Source organism: Procambarus clarkii, chromosome 78 (genome assembly GCF_040958095.1).
Source record: "Procambarus clarkii isolate CNS0578487 chromosome 78, FALCON_Pclarkii_2.0, whole genome shotgun sequence".
Taxonomy (NCBI): Eukaryota; Metazoa; Arthropoda; class Malacostraca; order Decapoda; family Cambaridae; genus Procambarus; species Procambarus clarkii.
In genome coordinates this window covers 19,899,061-19,919,769 of record NC_091227.1, presented here as the reverse complement: position 1 = coordinate 19,919,769, position 20,709 = coordinate 19,899,061, and the positions used below count along the sequence as shown (strand labels likewise).

The 20,709-nt window shown below is 36.9% G+C and overlaps 2 protein-coding genes across 4 annotated transcripts in view; one reads left to right on the top strand and one right to left on the bottom strand.

Moving 5' to 3' along the window:
- Positions 1–307: 307 nt before the first annotated feature.
- On the bottom strand, positions 308–20,182 carry Hrd3 (HMG-coA reductase degradation 3). 3 transcript variants are annotated; one of them, XM_045727210.2, is made up of 13 exons: positions 20,053–20,182; positions 17,850–17,941; positions 17,157–17,346; positions 16,223–16,446; positions 15,221–15,416; positions 10,649–10,803; positions 9,349–9,474; positions 7,716–7,944; positions 5,883–6,031; positions 4,846–5,085; positions 3,629–3,802; positions 2,069–2,191; positions 308–493 (listed from the first exon to the last, which is right to left on the bottom strand). In XM_045727210.2, the coding sequence occupies exons 2-13, from the start codon at positions 17,928–17,930 to the stop codon at positions 353–355; spliced, it is 2,028 nt and encodes a 675-aa protein (XP_045583166.1). In that variant the 5' UTR covers positions 17,931–17,941; positions 20,053–20,182; the 3' UTR covers positions 308–352. The 3 variants fall into 3 exon arrangements, with proteins under 3 accessions (XP_045583166.1, XP_069170274.1, XP_069170275.1); XM_069314173.1 differs by lacking the exon at positions 20,053–20,182 and adding an exon at positions 19,806–19,853 and having other exon boundaries at positions 17,115–17,346; XM_069314174.1 differs by lacking the exon at positions 20,053–20,182 and adding an exon at positions 19,680–19,738 and having other exon boundaries at positions 17,115–17,346.
- Positions 19,945–20,709, top strand: part of LOC123746038 (heterogeneous nuclear ribonucleoprotein U-like protein 1) — a 44,227-nt gene continuing 43,462 nt past the window's right edge. Inside the window, exon 1 of the mRNA XM_069314171.1 lies at positions 19,945–20,077. Coding sequence (XP_069170272.1) covers positions 20,041–20,077 — 37 coding nt within the window. The 5' untranslated portion in view covers positions 19,945–20,040. The remainder of the gene's footprint in view (positions 20,078–20,709) is intronic.

Genomic DNA, 20,709 nt, shown 5'->3' with positions numbered 1-20,709 from the left:
CATGGCTGGGCACAGGGAGCAGCTCTTTACACTCTTTCTGCATTGGTACATAGATATTTATTTCTCTATTGAATAACACTGTGGAGATGCATGTTATGTTCACTTCACATATAACCACCATACCTGGACCACTGCAGGTATACTGCACCAGCATACATTACCTGTATGCCAAAGCATTTCCTACTAAGAATTTGTTTCATTAAATTCTCCTACATTAAAATATTAAAGAGGATTCACTCAGAAATAACCTATCACAAATTGTATATTTTATGCATCCTCATATCTTCTTTTGCTTTTAACTTCTGTGTTTAAAACAAACTTCAGGTTTAAAACAATTCATGAACTCTACATTTCACATAGCCATGGGAGGTGGGGGTCGTCTGAAGAGGATGAGAGTGGCGATGATCACTGAGAGAAGTACCATGAGGTAGATGTCCCAGTCTGGGCCAAGAACTTCCTCCACACTGTTCTCTTCCAAGTGCAGCCACTCAAACTGAACAATGAAAATAAGTAAGTAATTATCAAAAGAAGGAACCAAACCGGGAAGGCTATGTAGCACCATCAAATGTGCGGAATAATCAGAGGGCGCTAAATATCACCAAGGATGCCAATACGAGAACAAAAACACATAAGGCGAACGATATCAAAAGTATCCGAGACAATGAAAATAAGTCAATATATTTTCTAAATGTGTGTATGAGATACTGTAATTATTAACAGTATAAACAGTGTATAAGCACCCTCCCACCCGGCCCCCAACATGCATGACATTGTTGTTACGTGCAGGTGTTTATCTCTCAAACTTCTTTTTCTCAAAGAATGACACAGTGGACTCTCCAAGTGTTTAATGATTGCATAAATGATCACATTAAAAAGTTATAGTAACTTTTACAACAGGGATAAGCAAAAACCATATCTACATCAGTAGCACTCAATTATTTGTACAGTACACACATTTTTATTATCCTGTTTCCAACTTCCATGGGGTGGGCAGGCATCAGCCTAGACAGTAAGTGAATATCATGAAAGAAGGTTACAGATATTACAAAATTACTTGTCCACTTAGTTTTATCATTCACATTATAATGCATCACGGATGAAACGAGCATCACAACTCCAGCAGTTACCCTCAGAAACACCCTTTCACTTCATGTGACTAGTTGTACCGTGCCTGACACATCTATGCTTTTCTTACAAACCACTTGCACCTGGCCTAAAATAAAGGATGTAAGAAGTCTTGTTGACCGTAATGAAATGCCTCTTCAACAGGCTTCAGTCATTGGGAGGATAAACCCTTCAGACAAACTGCACATACCATCAAGAAGAAGAAGAATCTGGCTTTCTAGGGTCAAGGTAAGTCTTGGGATCAGAGATCAACACAAAATAAATAATATTAATAAATAAAAAACTCACCAGAAAGTACAGTTGCAAGAAAATAAGCCACTGCTTGAAGAAAATCAGTATCCTCAGGTAACATGGCAAACAATTATTGTCGCAATATAAACACCTTAACCGTGATATACCTGACAACTACCAGTTAGCCGTACAGGTTACCCAGGGTCCCAGTCAGCCCAGCCCACTTACAAGTCACCCAAACTGATCTCCTCCACCCCATGAGAAGAAGGGAACAGGAAAGGGATGTTGAGCTACCGAGGACTCCACCAGTAGGGGATGTGTAACTACATTCAATGCTTGATTTCTTAGAGGTGCTCCTCAGTAGTTCTATGAGCTAACTCACAGTTGCACCTTGGTAGAAGAGGCCTGCAGTACTGAATAAGAAGAAAATGCTAGACAGAAAAATTTGGTGAGGGTTGCAGAAAAGAAATGCAGGACAATGGGACAACTACAGCATGCCACATGCCAAAGCTCAACAAAAATGGGTGTTGAAACCAAGAGACCTCCAGGTAGAGCCAAGATGAACATCCAGATGAACACCTAGAACGAACCCCGACTCCAAAGATATTTGAACATGTCTAATTCTACACACAAAATGTTATCACAAACACTTAAGGTTAACTATTGCCATTTAAGTAAATAAGTAAATCTCCCTCAGATTATTTTAACTTACATCTTCAAAATATTTGAAGGAGAAGAGCAAAGCCAGCTTGGCTAGGGCCAGTGCTACTGGCACCTGGGCATCGGCACTAGCTTCTGCTGCCATGTCATAGAAACGTTTGGCAAGATGCATATCCTGTGAAAATTAAAGCGTAGTTAGATGGCATCATGCAGAACCATTTCTAAAAATTATGCATGTCTAACATTAAAATATTTGTCCAGCACCTAAGTATAATATTGTAGTTGATATTGTAGGATATGAAACCTTATTCCCCTTCAAGCTGCTATCCATTATATGTGTTATTTCTCATTATACGGAGAAGGGTAGTGCACGAAGTAACTGCACTGTAACCTCCATAACTAAAATTATAAAAAATATTTAAAATTTACAAGCCGAAATCATTTGAAGTTTAAGATCCTACTGAGTGTACAAAATTACCTGCCAGTGCTCTACGTTCTGGAAGACTGTGTATGGGCAAAGTTAAGGAGAAGATAATTTGATATAATTTAAGTGTGAGCAGCTCGTTTAAATGCTGGTAACCAAATTAACATGAAAAACTACAGATTTAAGTACACAGTGGTACTTTACACATCAAATTGAAAGAAATCTTGATCTGTAAATAACAATTCCATGAGATAAAGCCTTCTCAGGTCTGAGAAGATGCAATACAAGCAGATTATAAAGGTTGGGGGGAGGGGGACTGTGGGTCTGCCAAGGTTGTTCGAGAGGCAAGGTATGCTAAATGGTGAAAGATTGTAACATCAGTAGTTTAGCAAAAATCTACATATCAACATAAGTACACTTGTCAGAGGTACAACACCAACAATGTCTAGATTCTATACATAAAATGTATAGTATAGATCCCACAGGAAAACCCCCCACAGCCCATCCCTTAGAACATCCAGCTAGCCACCAAGGGCAATACCTCTTGTGCACCAGGGCAACATGCATGGAAGCTCAAGTCATCCAACACCTTAGTTCCCCTTGAATGTCTTTTGCCCTCTTGCCACAATACCTAACCTGCTCTTCTCAGTCCTTGTCACATGTTTTATTTCACTTATCTTAAAAATATCATAAAATAAACTTTGTATTATCCACTCCCAATACTAAACCACATGAAAAAAAAAGCTATTAAATCCAATATGATGTCTGGCATACTCGACATTTTAATATTATTTATCAAAAATACTTGTAATAATATCTGGTAATGTTATACAAAAATTAAAAGCACATACCAAATTAAGGTAAGGCAAATAATGAATATATATCTATATGTTAGAACAAGTTTTCTGGAGCAAATTGTGAAAGGAAATGCATTCTTTTTTTACTTAAAATTAATTTTATAAACCTGTACTGTATTTCAAAATATGCAATAAAAAACATCTGTAATGACATCTGCTAATTCAATATTTCAAAAGGAATAATTGATTATGCAGCATTGCCTAGTCCCACATTAATGACTATCATGAGTTTACTGAACAGTATATTGTGCACACATACAGAAACACACTGTTAACGACACCAGTGTGTGTTTTTAGCAGCAGTAAACCATGCACCATAGTACTATATTACCTGCTTGAGTCCCAAGCCTTGTTCATGCATATATCCCAAGTTGAACATAGCTTGAGCATTATGTTGCTGTTCCGATGCCAGCCTGTAGTGTGCAGCAGCAGTTTCATAATCAACAGAGGTACCATAGCCATAGTAATGGTAGTCTCCCAGCTTTACCCGAGCTACAGCATAACCCTAAGATAAAAGACGACATCAGATTAGTGATAGATACAACACATTTATTCTGTGCATCTACAATGTTTAACATTTGATCAAATGATTAATTCCTATGGTGTGTGCTTGTTTACACAAGTACAGTTCAGTACAGCAGTCACCCAATATTCACAGTGGTTGTATTTCTGCAAAATGCTGTGCAAACTGATCAGAATTTTATAAATATGAAAATATATGAAAACGTAAAATTGGGTCGCACTTCAGACGTCTCTGAAATTTATCCACTTGTCCCACTCTTCTTTCGGTAAACCACCAACCTGAACATTATTACCACATACTTGTGCTACTTCCAGGAACACACACAGTAGATAATGAAGGCCAAAATCCTTGGTAGGTGCCATGATGCAGGAATTTACAACAATACGCTAGTAAAATACAAGAAATATGAGATGAATCTTAAGGTTTTACTAAAAGTTGATAGTATGTGATCAAGGGGTATTGCCGGGCTGGCATACCATATCTCAGGATACAAAGAGTGTGATGTGATCAGTGGTGGAAGATGCAGTGGTGGAAGATGCAGTGGTTAGTGTAGTGCCAGCAGTATAGGGAATATATGAGAACTGTGCACTGTAAAGAATAATGTACAGTATAATGAGTTTAGGTGGGTAATGTGCACAGGCTATGGTATTGAGAGATGAAAGAATTTAGAAGAGAGGAGGAATGGGAAATTAGGAAGGGAGAGACAGAAGGGAGGAGAGGAGGAATGGGAGGAAGAAATGGGGGGGAGGAAAATGAGGGAGAGAGGAAAGAAGGGGGGGGGGGGCAAGATTATTATGTTTATTACCGAGTATTCTCCAATAACTCCCAAGTACCCTTAATGACCCCCACAGGAATACTGTTGTATGGAAAGCATTGTGAGGTGTTGGTGTCAGTATGCCATCCTGCTGACTTTAGCATCACCTTGTCAAAGGACACTTAGCTCTTACCTCAGGGAGGAAACCAATGTCAGAGCTCAGAAAAAGGAAACATAATATTAATAAGGTGGATGTGTGAACAACACTTACCTGAGACGCAGCACGGCCCCAATACATTAGTGCTCTTGCAAATCCTTCACCTTGTTTAAAGAGTTCAGTTTCGTGTCGATCGAGAATAAAAGCAGCATTACTCTGGGCAACCTCATAGCCTAGTTCTGCTAACAACATGTAGGTAACTAGAGCCTGTGCATGACGAGAGTCCCAATATGCAGCATGAGCCTCCATCAGCATTTCTCCCCAACGTCCTCGTTCTGCCACATTCTTGAACAACTGGAAAATAACATGATTTAGAAAAGCAGCATATTTTTATGGATATTTTATTTCACACTACTGCATAACATTACTATATCTTGTGACCACTGATCCAAGGTTAACTTAGCCTCTCGCATTTCATACGAATTTGTAAGAACACATTGAATATATTTTACTGTCTTTGTATTTTTAATATTTTTACCATGGTTTTTTCAAGTCCAATGATGCACTGGGCTGTCAATAATGTTATTTATATCACAGAACATGTAGAACACTGGTATGTGCAGGTAAATTCATGTTAACTAATATATATATCACAATATAACATTAAAACAATAAAACCTTTTTTTTATGAAACCAAACACAAAAACACCAATGGAGAAAGACACATTTTACTATTTGATAGCAGTCATATGGCTAACTAGCCTACTAGTCATTGAGTTAATGCCGCTTTAAATCTACATCACACTTAATGTTTTTGTTTTTTACTTAAAACTGGATAAAATATGAATAACTGAAAAATAGGATACTGCCCTCTGAATAACTAAACTTCTCTTGAATATCACTTACTATTGTATAAAGAATTTCTATATTGCAAATACAACATTTTTTATTTTTCACCAACAATTTATTTAAAGCAATCTTTATCTCACCCATTCACTATTCTATATTCCTTGTCTGAAATACCCATTTGCTCAAAAATATTAAGTCATGGCCCACTTTTCATGACCAGAAACACTGTCTCAAAATGTCCTATTTTTGCAGCTCAGTGCTACACAATGTTGGAATTTGTCACCTCGCCCATTGTCACATACCTCAACACTCGTGTGGCATGATCGGACCATGCCAGTGCCCGAGGCCTGCATTTGAGCAAGGTTGTAAAATGCCAAAACATGACCCGATTGCGATGCCAAGTTGAAGTACTTGATGGCCATCTTGTAGTCCCTTCGCACACCCAACCCACCTAAGGGAAAGAGCTGCATCAATGCTTGCCACCAGAAGGATGTTACAGTCACATACAGTAGAAGTACACTCAACTCTATATTTATCCGTGCACCTAGCACATTGTATTAAAGGAATGCGTGTACTGTATACGACGAGAGGCGGCGGCTAGGTATTAAATTCACGTTATTTTTCAATCATTTTCCCAACACTAATCTTCTATATGCAGTATTAAGAGTAATTCATAAAAAAATATGGTTACCAAGTGGTCTCTTGCAGAGGCCATGAAAAATTTAAATAATGAAAAATTATTTAAAAATTATAAAATTATTAAAAAACTAATTGAAACAATGAAAAATCATAAAAGTACATGATTGTATTTTAAGGTATGTATAACTTTTTGTAACTACAGGAATATGGGACTTCAATTGGCGTCAAGATGTACAAGTGCTACATGCGGCTGCTGGTCTAATGAGGGACAACTGGATGCTTACTCTTAACTGTTCATCCCTGTTCACTCAGTAGTAGTTAGAAGTACAGTAGTTACAATTATTTCATTGTAAACCAATTGGTAGATAAGATTCCAGGAAAAATTATCCAGTTGAAGCTGTTTTTTTACAACTTCTCCTCCCCCATATCCTACCCCTGGCTTTGTGCTCTGGAGAGGCCACTCCAGACTGACAACCAGAGCGAAACTCCATAGTCTTCCGAGACTGATGGATGCCTACTACTACCAGTACAATCATTAGAGTGATGTCTTGCTGAAGAGGATCAACTAGTGCTACGAATTTTATTAGCACAAACTATAACACTTTTAATACAAAAGTCACATGGAAAATGTAATTAAAATGAGAACTCTAGTGTCTATTGCACAAAATTAGCTGCACTTGGTCAGGGCAACATTCTGACATTAGTGCCTCAAGGCACTTTCCAAGCACTCCATGCAGTGTTACATCTGTGTAAGAAATACTGGTGGAGTGCCTTTAAGCCTCCAGCTTGACATGAATGCCAGCAGATTGATTCATAAAATCTCAAATCTCTTCCAAGCCATCCTTGGTGACTGACAACTGAGCACTCTTCTAACTAGGTAGCAATACTGTACTATACACACAACACCTTACATTCTTCCTGTGTATTTTCTCCTCATATTCTTCCTGTGTGTTTTCTGTCATTATGTGTATTTCGTAACATTAAATGACTTCACTCAATTCAGGCCAGCAGTGGCTTTGCTTAATAAATTCCAAACCATTTAATTCATAGTTCTTAGGAACATAAGCAAGGAAATACAAAACAGTATTTGTAGTTGTGCACAAAGAGTTTGGTTGTTCTTACACTTTGCAAAGGTGATGTGGATCATTCTGTTTAACCATCAGGTCCTCGCTTAACAGCTGTAATACCTACATTTTTTGTCACAGCATCTGTCACCTCTGGTTGTCTGCTTGTACATCTGTTCAGTGATTGTGTGTGTGTTCACTTATTACATCAGCAACTTATGTGGATGTATTACATCCAGCAACTCATATTGCTGGAATGCATTTCATTTTTCTTCTGAAAATCCTAGTACTCTTTTACATGGTTTGTTCTACACTGTCTCCAGGAATGCATCCCCATGTAAACACAGCACCCCATTCTACACTGACCATACTAATCTCCATATCCTAACACGTTGGCTTATATAATAATGGTATGGTAAATAACCGACTTACTGAAGTACATGTTGCCAAGCTGGAGTTGTCCATCAACCCATCCTTGCTCAGCAGCCAGTGTGAAGTACTTGAGAGCCAGCTTGTAGTCCTGAGGTACTCCACGGCCGTGCAAATATAAAAGGCCTAGGCCACTCTGACCAACTGCATTGTTCTGATCTGCAGCACGTTTGAAGTATTTAAGAGCAGTCTCATTGCTCTGCTTCACAACTGAACTGCCCTCCAAATACATCTGTGCTTAAGGAAAAACAAGAATGACATAAAAATTGTATCTACAGTAATAAAGGCTAAAATTCCTGAGATGAAATGATGTGTTTTAATTATATGCTTCATTTGGTCCCAAAGTGACTGCAGGATGCAATGTAAAGACCACCCTTCCCTCACATATGGATTCATTCATTCATAGTCTTATTCAAAGTTTACTATCAACTGTTTCTTTGTACTTACTGACCATTTCATCTTTCTCTCAAGTTCTAGATTTGTATTATTTTACCTCTAGAACCTTGATGATGCATAATTGATATATGGTGCCCTTCATTCTTACCTTACATATCACATACATATATCATTTTCTACACAAGCATTGGCAATTAGATTTATTATTATTTCAATACTTATTGAATACTTTGCCTTGAATACTTATGTAACTTCTTAAGCTGTATCAATAGCAAGTTTCTTTCATTGCACAAATCTTGAAATGTATAGTGACTAATATATTCCCAGGAGACCATTTATACCCATCATATTCTGGTGTTCCACTCCTCCTGTACCACCCCATCACACTTATTATGCAAGTTCTTCATACTGTAGCAATCTTATGCTCAAACTACAGAAAAGATTCTTTCCTTCTCACTACTGTTATCACACAGAAAATATTCAATCACAATAGCCTTCTTTGCCATCCCAAAGTTAATTATGACGTACGAGATACCTTGAATCGAGACATGGAATAAATAATACGTTGATCCATACTACTATTAACTTGAGAGTACTTGACAATACTCCTAGTAGCACAGTCGGGTTCGTTCTCGATTCACAATCGAGAATTCCGAGTTCGAATCCCTATGCAGCACAGAAATGTTTGGGCGCATTTCCTTTCACCTCGTGTTCCTATACATCTACCAGTAAATAGGTGGACAGGAGTTAGTCAATGTGTTGTGGTGTTACATCCTGGGTGGGGTCAGTAATTCAACTCTGGGGGGAAGGGGGGGGGGGGGGGTGTTACCTGTTCCCCAACACAATAAATTATTATTACAGTATTATTAACTACTGTATTATTAAATTATTAATTTTGAGCCTTACTCCTACCATACTCCCCTCATTTACCTCTCATTCCCAGTCTTGCAATATTTACTTGATACTGTACCACTCTTCAATCTCGCTTACTCTTAGCTTTATCTCCCATAAACCCACCACACCACAAACCTTCGTTACAGTTTTTCACTCCCTTCTAGCTACTTTTGCCTCAATTCTTAAACATTCTACACAGACATATGGGCCGGACTTTAGATTTTGCCTTTAGTGGGGACAAATTTAGGAAGATGGGGGGCTCCCCATCATTACAAATTCTCTTAATCTGTCAACCAAAGCAGACCACTAAAGCTTACTAGAATTCACATAATATTATTTTTTTTACCTTGCCGAGAAATGCCATAGCATTTGCATTGCCTGCTTCTGCAGCTTGGACAAAATAATTGAGAGCACGCTGATGATCTTGCTCAACTCCTCGTCCTCCTTGGTAATGTAGCTGCCCAAGCCCAACCTAATAAAATACAAATTGACTTATGTATTAAATCTGGCTACAAGAAAACTTATTGAAGTAAGATGAACAGCACTTAATTTGGTACATTAGTTATAAATGAGTGTTTACTTGAAAATCAGCATTAGAATTTTGTTTAACTATACTCAACAGCTCACCAACAGATCCAACCTCCCACTAAAGTGTTGAGCACATCCATGAAAATTCTTAAAATCCAATTAGCATAATGGTAAGAGAGAGAGAGGGTATTTGTACCTTCTTATTTCCTGTTCTACAGGTAAATAGTAGAGAATATTTTTAATTTTATCTTCTCACTGATCGATATCCATCATATTTTCTATATTTGTATTGTATTTCTAAGATGTGTTCTTTTCAAATATTCAAAGAAAAATAATTTAAATTATTTTGATATAGTATAAAAATACAGAAAGTACATAATAAATTTGTTTAAAGTGTTAATTATCTGACAAAATATGGTCAAACTAACTAAATACCAGGCTATAAATGTTCCCAATACATTGGATATTATTATAAATACAAGAAATTAGTCAGAGACCTAAATTACATTAAGTCCCCGACTTAGGAATGCCCGACTTCACGAATGGCTTCAAAGTCCCTATTTTAGTCCCGATCTGATATACAAACCAATTCAAAAGTCTCCACATTACGAACGGTGCTACTAATGCACCATTTCAGTTGTTTATATAGGACAAAATCTTCAAGACTGGCTGATAAGAAGAGGAACTGTGGTGGTGATGCACCAGTGCCACTGTGAACAATACCTTTTCCTACCTCCTCCTATAATCACCCTATCTCTTCCTTCTTCAAAAACCATTAAATCAGACAAGCAGGGTAATTATATCAATGTAAATAAAAAACTGTGTTTCTTACACTACTCATTCCTAAAGATCTGGGTTTTATAAACAAGTGTTTGGTGGTCTGGGAGTTCATAACCCATTTATAATATTGTCCCTAGGGCAAATCTGGTTTTGATTTAAGAACTACTGACATAGTCTTGTCTTTTTGGAATGTATTCTTAAGTTTGGGGACTGTCCGTATTCAACTTTTGTTACAACATACTTTATGTAAATTTAAAAATACACATGACTCATGATAAAAAATATCCACGCACAAAAAAATGTTTTTTCCTTTGATGTATGAAATATACTGTACTAACCTGAGCCTGTACATCTCCTTTTTCAGCAAGGAACTGGTAATATTGTATAAGGTCATCATCAAGTAGTGCAGAGGATGACCCAGGACTGTCTACTTCATCCAGTAAACGAACTCGCTGCACTGCTCGGTTACCAGTCAGCGATACTTCATCTGCCACTGACGATACAAACAGAAAATATACTTGTGAAAAGCAATTCAGTCTACAGTCATTTTAAATTCTGTATTTAGTCAACTATCTGCTCTTTCTATCAAATTTCATATTCTAAAGCAGTGATTACCAGATAGTTGAGACTAACCATCAGGTCAGTCACATTTTGCATGTGATTAGGTGATTAGGCAACGTGAGGTGTTTCTGGATATCCTGGATATTCTGGATATCTGGATATGTGTGTGTGGCAGGGAACACTCAGTTCTTTTGAGTACTACAAAATGGGGCTGAACCACTGTTCTAAAGTAGTCATTTTTATTACATTTACAATGTAATAAATGTAATAAAAATCTTAAATCATTATTTAAGATTAAATAATGATTTAATCTTGAATCATTATTTTAAGAGCAGGACCAAAAGATGAATTTCTGTGCTCTGTGCCATATAGAACTATGGCCTGCAGTAATCAAAAACATAAGTAAAATATATGCAGAATGTGATAATTGATAGAAGACAGATTTACACAATTATTTTTACTAAATTTATAATTAGGGAAATAAGGTAAGAATGAGAATGGAAATTTCTGAGGCATCTAAATCATCTATTATGCAAATGTTGCTATTACTGCACAGCACTGTATACTGACTGAGCTAAATAGTGAATCAGAATGATGAATTATGGTAAAGTGCTAAATGTTGTTACTGGGCACCAAAGTGTACGACGCTTTGACTAACCATAACGAGTATCAGACATTCCTAGAATCATGTATATTTATGAATATATTTGATGGCATCTTTATGTTATAAAAGATTGATTATACAATTGTTATAAAGATAAAGATTGTTATAAAAGCTACAACAAATAAATCAAATTTATTTGTTGTACCTTATACTTTTGTACAGGTAGAAAGCTAACAGAGTCCAAGACACTGTGGTACATTAAATCCAGGATACTAACAAAGCCAGGTTTGTGAGTTTTCAAATTGATCTAATCACATGCAACCAGTTTAATCCACTAGTCAGAATATAGTAATGATTTCCAGCTAACAGAATAGTATTCACAAAGCCACAGAAATCCAATTAATCTGAGGGAAGCCTTTAGAGAACAAATATTTTCCTTACTGAACACTTGGCCTTCAGTTTGAGATAGAGGCGGCCAAGAACCCAACTAGGCGGCTTTAACTATTACCGGCTTGGGAATGCTAAACCATTCGGCAGTTTCTAGTCACCTTATAAAAAGAGGATGATATCTCAGTGATCCTGTAGAAGTAAACAGCTGTATGCTAAGAATGGAATTCACGCAGCTTATTATTCAAAGACAGACAAATGACGGGTACCATCCAAGCTATAATATAACGTGTCAAATACTTGTGGTTGTAAGCGAAGTGAGGTGTTCCTGGATATCCAGGTCTAGATATTAATTTCTAGACGGCATAGTATGTGCTACCAGTTATTTTGTAATATTCCATTACAGTATTTGCTAGAACATTAAGCCTTTGGGAGTAGACCTACCATTCATTATAGCTTCCTAATAGTCAGTGGTGCATGTGATAGCAATTTCTAGCATAGAATTAGTTTAAAGGTTAACAGGCCATTAATTTATTCTGACTCACTTTATAATGCAGGCTATGTATTATTTGTTTTGAATAAAAGAAAGTCCTTTATGTCTTATGTAATGGCTGAATGTACACCTCTTTGTATGTATTCACTGGGGCTGCTATCTACATAATACAATATAAACATGTAGATACCTCATAGCATAGGAAAAGCTTTAGTGCTTTAGAGAGACAGACTAGGTGCAATAATGGCTAGAATTAGGAAGAAAGTAACTATGAAAAAAATATAGGCACAGGACCATTAATATAATTAAACAAACCAATAATATTGCTTTGATTGACAGAAAAATACTGCAAATAAACTTTCTGCCAGGAACAATAAAGAGTACCTGTATATGTAGTGTTTTTCCATCTGTGTAAAACAAGGAATTTTATATGGTGGGGAGAACGTGTTTAATGAGTTTCAACAATGCACTTTTTAGCAAAGACAATTTAGTACTGTATTAAAGAAATATTACAATTTTGGTTCACGTTTGCCCAACAGTAATTTGTAAAATCTGCTGTATCTAGTCTCCTATGGATGCCAATTTAAATGCAATTAGTTGTATAAACTACAGGAGTAAAAAAGGTGATTCATATGTGCAATTGAAGGCTACCAAAAGTGAATATAGAAAAAACTCAAGTTAATGTGGCAGACAGTGAAAATATGTAAATGCTGAAGGGCTGAAAGTGGTCACTGTTTACATACCTAGGATGTGCAACTGATAGGAGGAGGAATATGTGCATTTAAAGTTGAGAATTGGGCAAGTCAGGGGAAGGCAAGTGTCTGGTGCAAAGAAAACCTTGGTTAATAGACAACAGGATGGAGATACTGGTAGGTGCAGTCAGAGGGTTGCACAAAGAAGTGGAAGTGCTTACCTTTGTGTATGGGTGTGAGACGATGGTGTGGAATGACTGAAAAATCAAGAATTAGAGTACTAAAAATGGACCGTCTGTGAAGAATGTGCGAGATTAGGAGATTAGATACAGCAAGGAATGAAAAGGCAAAGAGTTAAAGAGTACTAATGTCAATAAACCAAGATGCTTTGGAAATGTTAAACAAATGAGTTACAGTAGGCTGTTGAAGAGAATTTGAGTGAATTTGAGGTAAAGAATGGGAGAGAAAGGCTAGGAAGATGAGTGGACTGGCCAGTGAGCATGAACAATCCACAGAACATGGTATGGAATATGGTTTGGTGATAAAAAAGTGTGTATACTTGTTTCAGCTTATTAGGCCGCTGTTTCCTTACACCATGAAAGTGAGAAATGGGTGGGGGGGGGGGGAATGAAAATGTATTTATATGTCTGTACAGTCTGCAGGGAAAAAATATCTTGCTTTGAGTTTCATGAAAAGTACCTTTTTGTACAAAATATAGATGCATTGTATACATACAATGGGATTATGTACAGCCAAGTAGGATGGCATCACCACCATTGGAAACTTTTCATACTGAGCCTGAGGGGTTAAGGTGCTAGGGAGTCACTGGAGAATAAATCCATCCTATCCAGAATGACCAACAGAGGATCTTTTGTAAATCTCAAAAGCACTCTAGAGCCTTCCTCTGCAATACTTGACTGCCAGGGTAAGGCCTAGTAACTCCCTGCTTGACCTGCTTGAACACCTTAGCCAACTACTTTGAGGTTACACACACACATCTGTTGGTCTTCATCACCAAATTTGCTCACATACATCGTAACACTAAGAACTCGGTTCTGACTGCAGAAGAAAATGGGTAAGAAGGGAGCCCAAAAAGGCCTATTTCATAACTCAAAGCCTGACTTTCGAACTATCAAATTTGGATGTTTCCTAATCTAAGATAGCTGTCTAAAATGGAAAATATTAAATAAACAAATCAGTAAGAAAAGCCAGGCAGGCAAAACATCTATGATGTAGTCCCAAGAATGGCTTACCGTGAAGACTGCCTGTCAAAAACTGCAAACTGTACTGGTAGACTTGAGTGGGGTATCTTGGATTGGTAAAGCTTTACAATGGTGCAATTTGTGTGGCAGAAGAACCACCTCTAAATTTCTGAATAGGACATGGTCAAAAAGATGCCTTACAAGTGGAACGGTAATCTCCGATTACCTTTCCATCTGTAAGGGAAACGTTTATCTCAGATTATGGACTCTTAACATACTCATCAGCCTGACTCAACTATATCAGCCTTCTAATAAGTTAGAATTTTGAGGAGAGAAGTATAAACCTACGATTTAAAAGTAATCTGAGGAAGAGCACTTAGAATATGATAAATAGCATCTCATGAAACAAAAGGACACCTGTTGTAATATTTGACTGTACTTGGTGCATAATACAGTACACATTTTAATCCCTTGCTGGAGATAAATTTATTTGAAGTGTTATAGTCATACACAAAAACAGTACTGCACATCACAAGCACTGAAAAGAAAAGTTACTAAAACATTGTTTTGAAAATTATTAGAGACATGCAGCAACCTCTAAACACAGCTTGTACTAGGCACCAATTACTGAAACCAGGTTCGACCCCAACTGAAATTGGTCTATACCTGCTGACTGATGGCTGTGTGTGTGTGATGCTGCTGGCACCTAGTGGTGGTCAACAAAGGTATCCAAGCAGGCCAACAATAACCAGGGCCCTTAACATTCACCAGTGCTGAAGGAGCGTTACATTGGTCACTTTCGGCTGGCTTGATTTATTCTACAATGATTCCTTAATACTGTACCTTAATAATCCCTATGGTTCCAATGCAGTATATCAATATGGTGGACTATGTACAGCATTATCCTCTTCTGAAAGCAAGTCTCACAACAGAATCGAAACTTTAGAGTTACAAGGTTTTAGCATCATTACCTGTATGTGAAACTTTTCTATAGTAGGTAAGGGCTGTCTCACAACTGGAGGCCACACTGTTGCCCGACCAGTATCTGTACGCCAAGGCCATCTGTGCCAACTGACTGCCCCCGAGAGCACCAAAAGTGTAATGCACCAATGCTTTGGCTTGACTTGAATTTTTTCCAATGCCTGTAGCAAACATGAATCCCAAACCCTGTATGAAATAAATCACATAAATACCATATAATACTTTTTATGAATATATACAATTGATTTATATCTGCACATGTATTAAGGAATCTACTGTATATCTGCATATATCACATTAATCAGTTTCTCACTGAAGTCATTCCTAATATTTTATACAATTACAAGTCAATCATCTCTATGATAAAACTAAAAATTTTGAGATTGCAGGCAATCGAAGGACATTATAACTGTAGTCATATCAACCTAATAGAGATAAGGGTTTGCTTAAATATTTACAACCTTTTGAAAGTTCAATGCCAATTATTGTTAAATTTATATTGAGTATTGTTTTCACACATGAATGATTAGCATTGGCTTCTAGGGGCTATCCCATATAAATATGATGCTCATCTTTATCATCACAATTATGTAATGTAGGAGTTTAACACATCAATACAATGGGCAAAGTGAATTAATCAATAAGTAATTCAACTAGATTATGAATTAAGAGACTTTAAAGAAGATGACACTTGAGGTTATTCTTAAAAAGTGCCAATCTCAATGTTTAAAACCTATTTCTCAAATTACTTCATCTACATACATACTTAAACTAACAATAGCCAAAAAAATGAAAATATGTGAATCAAAAACTGTATACAAAAGCATATTATCATATATAAGAGACCAATAGGGATGGCTGCTAGACTGATAACCCTGACTTGAGGTTTCAAGTCAATATGATGAGACATTCAAAAGGTACAGCATCGGGAGACAAAATCTTTATTGGGGGATATGTAATATGCTTTTGCTTAGGCCATGCATACTCTTTACCATTTGAGCATCTGCATTGCCTTTACTGGCCAAGTCTTCAAATATTTCAGCAGCTTCCGTGATATTGGGTTTGAGGTATCTACCAAGAAGTCGTGCCCATGCCACTTTTTGTCGGGATTCTGTGTGGCCCAACTCTGCTGCCGACTGTAAGAGGGTGTATGCTTGTCGTTCATCTTGTTTTGTCTGGTTTAAAATACTCATTGCTGCATCGTACAATTCATTGGCTGAAAAATAAGAAGCATAGGAACTTATAAAAATAAGAAGCATAGGAACTTATAATAACACAAGAGGGAATTTTTTTTTACAAGATAAGACCCAGTCATCTAATTTAAGTCTCGGACTAAACTGGCAAGTCAAGCATTCGTTGTGGGAAGAGAGAAATGCTAAGTGAATCCTGTAAAATCAATTTGGCTTCAACATTCGCACATGTACCTAACTATAAAACAGTCAAATTTCCTGAATATTATTACATGAAAATTTTACCATTACATGAAAATTGAATGTATTAATAAAGCAATAATGCTTTATTTTATGCTTGTTCAAAATTGCCTGTTAACTGGATATACATTTACTTTGCTTTCTGTAAAATTTTAAATTTATTTCAGGCTCACAATAATAATTCACAAGTCAACCTCAATTACTAAGCACAAAAATGTTTTCCCAACCTGTTATTGGTCTTTTTGGAAAAAAATGATAAGACTTAGTAAGACTCCAAATTAAGCTACCTTTTTACTTCCGAGAGTATGCAACGTCCATACTCTAATGCGACTGCATAACTAGAATCAGTATTATATCAATGATCCCCTGTTTACTATGGGTAACTCAAGTCTCCTGGTCTAATATTTAAAAAGTTTAATAATATTTTAGTAACTCATGTTCAATGAAAACCTACCAGTAAACACAGTATAATGCGAGCTTCTTGATTTTGTCTCACCTCTAATATCATTTGGGGACAATTCCTGTTTGGATTCAGACCCATCTTTATCACTCTTGTTATTAATTTCTTGTTTATCCGAATCTTCTTTACTTTTAGAGTCTTGTTCTGTTTCATCTATTGCACTCGGTGATTCTATTGTGTCAACATCGCTGTCTTCACTGACTGTTCCATCAGAAACTGTGAAATCCTGGAAAAATACTTTTGTTTACATATAATGTACATGTATAACTTTATTTAATTCTTGTTGAAAATATTACATAACAAAATACTGTATATAAAATATATCAACTGATAGTTGATTCAAGTCGAGGTAATACATACAGAAGAAATCTTCTTTAATACACAGTATTTTGAAGGCAAATATTTACAAACAGGCGACATAAGAAATTAAACAAATCTAGTACTATATATTTATTTTAAAAAATGATATTTAAAACAAGGCAAAAACATTCAAAGTATAGGTCATAAAATTACATATTTTGCTTTGCCAAACAATGAGTGATTTCAATAAAAATCCTTAGAGCAAGTGTTTTGAAATACAGTACCGTACCTGTAAATACAGCAACACCAATAAGAAAAAAAAAATCCATATACACTGTACATTAGTATACTGTATGTATTTCAACAAGGAGTAACTTAGGAAGCTCTTTGTGCATGTACACGAACCCCTATGATTAATCTGATACGTACCAGGTCGTCCACTACCTGTGCCAAGGTTGTACTAACTAATATAGTCAGCAATATTCCTTGGCATATTCGAAGTCGTGTCATCTTACCAGTCTCTGTAAGCAAAAGTTGTCTCAGCATTATTTATTTTGAAGGTCATTAAAATGTGACCGCCACAAGACTAAAAGTTCAAGTGATGGCATTTCATACATAATTGGGAAGTGAACCAAATAAGAAGAAGTGCAGTAGTTTACCAGTAATAACTGAGCAACTAACTAAATAATAAGCCCTCACATAATCTAAGGACTGAGTACATTGGTAACAGACTCATATCTCAGGTTACCTAGTTGGATACAGGTCTATAGGGCATCGAATTATTTGGATACAGGTCCATAGAGCATGCAGCTATTTGGATTCAGGTCCATGGACAAACTGCACTTATTTGGAAAATGTGTAATGTAACATGAATTTTATGAGGAGCAGGCATTTTTTTTACCTATATACAGGTAAGCATAATGCAGGTAAAGTACAGTAATACTGTACTTCATTTGTCCTGTATCCCTGTATTCGATGTATCCACAACCTTTAGGTTAGGTTAGGGCTCATTATTGGCTCTTCCGTTAATACCAAGACTATACAGTACTGAACTGTATATCCTGCTAAAAAAAAGTTATGATCCACCATCAACCAGGGAGGGATTGAGAGGAATGGGGGGGGGGGGAGACGAAGGTCCTCAACATTAGTATACTTGATATACAGTATTAAAATACACAGAGGAACTTAAATATATTATTTAGCATTGCATATTAAATATAACAGCACTGAGCTACAGTACAGTACTGTATTGCTGTTTTTTTACACAATGTTGGGAAGCAGTCTATATCCAATGCACTTAGTTATCTCAGAAGTAATTGACCAACCAGAATAATGAATGGTATTAACCTTTAACAATCCCAAGGATCCTACACTAGTTGATACAAGCCCTTGGGATGCTTCGATATTTTGGTAATTGTACGAGCAGCAATGATTTTTTTCTCATCCATCAAATCAGCACATGATGTTCATTCCCCAAATGGCACAGAATCGAATAATGTTTGGTGCACTGCTAAACTCTGAGCTATGTAGACCGTGTCCACATGATGCACATTTTAGCACAAGTAGCAATATACATTGGATAGAGACCACAGAGCACTATGCTATTTGGATACAAAATTGTATAAACAGACTAAAAGTACAGCAATACCTTTATCCTGTAAAAAAATATTGCTTATGTCACACAGACATTATATTTTAAGTATCCACAAAGTATCCATTAGGTAAAGTCAGTGTTTTGACTATTTAAACAAATTAACCAACTGCTCATTCCCAGTCATCAACTAAGTATTTCTGTTGGTTGCAAAGTGTTGAACATGGCATCGGCCAACTGTATATGGGCAGAGTTTCGAGAGTGCGTGCACCACACAGCCCCGCTCCTGTGCCAGGTTAAGTCCACTACTGCCTCACCATATCCCGTGCTACTTGCAACCTTTGGTTCACAGTTGCTGAATCTAAAACAACAAGTCCATGGAACAAACTTGTTTACTCCAATCCATAAATGTGGCCATGTTCTGTGGGCCTGGCCCCCAAGTGGGGCTCATATGCAATTTGTCACAGCAGCTTCCCTGGCATATTTAACAAATATATTTATACTAGTACTGATTCAGGAACAATTATGTGTAAATCTTTAATTAAAGCTTCATATCTCCCCAAATTGGACATGCACGTGATAAATAATCTATGATAAGTGAAGTACCTGCAGGTTTGGACCCCCACATGTGCTAGACCAATTGGTGGCTATAACAAGTTAACTCGTACCTAATTACCCAAAGCATCAGAGGTCGATTGTGCTGATGCAACAATACAGTTCTGAACTGTATAAACCAATGATTTAGAAATAACCATGTATATTAGGGGGGCGCCAGAATTAGGGTTAATAACTACCAGATAGCAAGTGTTAAGCCCTCTTGTTGACAAACTACTGGCTATCTTGACAGTGTATGCAACTGTTGCCTCTGCAAGGTGATTGGGGGAGGGGGTATAAGGGGGTATATGGGGGTATGACCTGACCCGGTTGACCTGACTAGTATAGAGGGAGAGGCGGTCCCCCCAGCACCAGTACTGCTCCACCCTCCACACTACACTTATCACTCCACTACTCCTACACTCCTTGATACCAATGTCTTCTCACCAGCGGAGGTTACATTATTTCCAAGGTGAATTAGATTATTTTTTTCCCTCTGATTGTACTGGTGGCCACGTAATGTTGTTCTTGGGGGTTGAGCGGATGTCAAACCCCGAGGAGCCGCTACGTCACGGGTTAGCGCACTCCGCTAACTTTCTCCTCACGCTCACTTAGATAAATAAATGTTTATTGAGGTAAAGTACATACATACAAGATGTTTTACAAAAATTGGTAGATTTATAGATAGAGGTAGTACATACAATGCCTAAAGCCACTATTACGCAAAGCGTTTCGGGCAGTCACGCAGGGCAGGGTACTTGCGTCACGCACCCTCCCTCTGACGCATTGCGTCTTCATTTAGCTCTTAAATATTATTTAAAATATAAAGTATTATATATCGGGTCCGTTCTCCTTTTTTTTTTACCTGCAAGAACATGACATATTTAGCAAAAAGCAAATTTTCCTACAAGAAAGTTAGCAGGCATCTGCTTAAAATAAAAAGATTTTTAGACATATCCTTGATTACTTTTGCATATAACATTCGTTACAAATATTTAATTTGCATAGAGAATGGATATGTCGATTATTTGGACGTATTTTACTGTAAAAATATTTTTTTTGTTAATAATATTAGGCACCATTATAGGATGGCTTGGGTTGTAA

What these genes read in the sequence shown, in the direction of transcription:
- Hrd3 (XM_069314173.1), bottom strand. Translation starts at nt 17,930, where the DNA reads ATGACACGACTTCGAATATGCCAAGGAATATTGCTGACTATATTAGTT. An exon ending in GGGGCCGTGCTGCGTCTCAG is followed by an intron (nt 3,803 to 4,845) that starts GTAAGTGTTGTT and finishes CTTTTATCTTAG; the next exon opens with GGTTATGCTGTAGCTCGGGT. An exon ending in CCTTCAAATATTTTGAAGAT is followed by an intron (nt 494 to 2,068) that starts GTAAGTTAAAAT and finishes TTCATTGTTCAG; the next exon opens with TTTGAGTGGCTGCACTTGGA.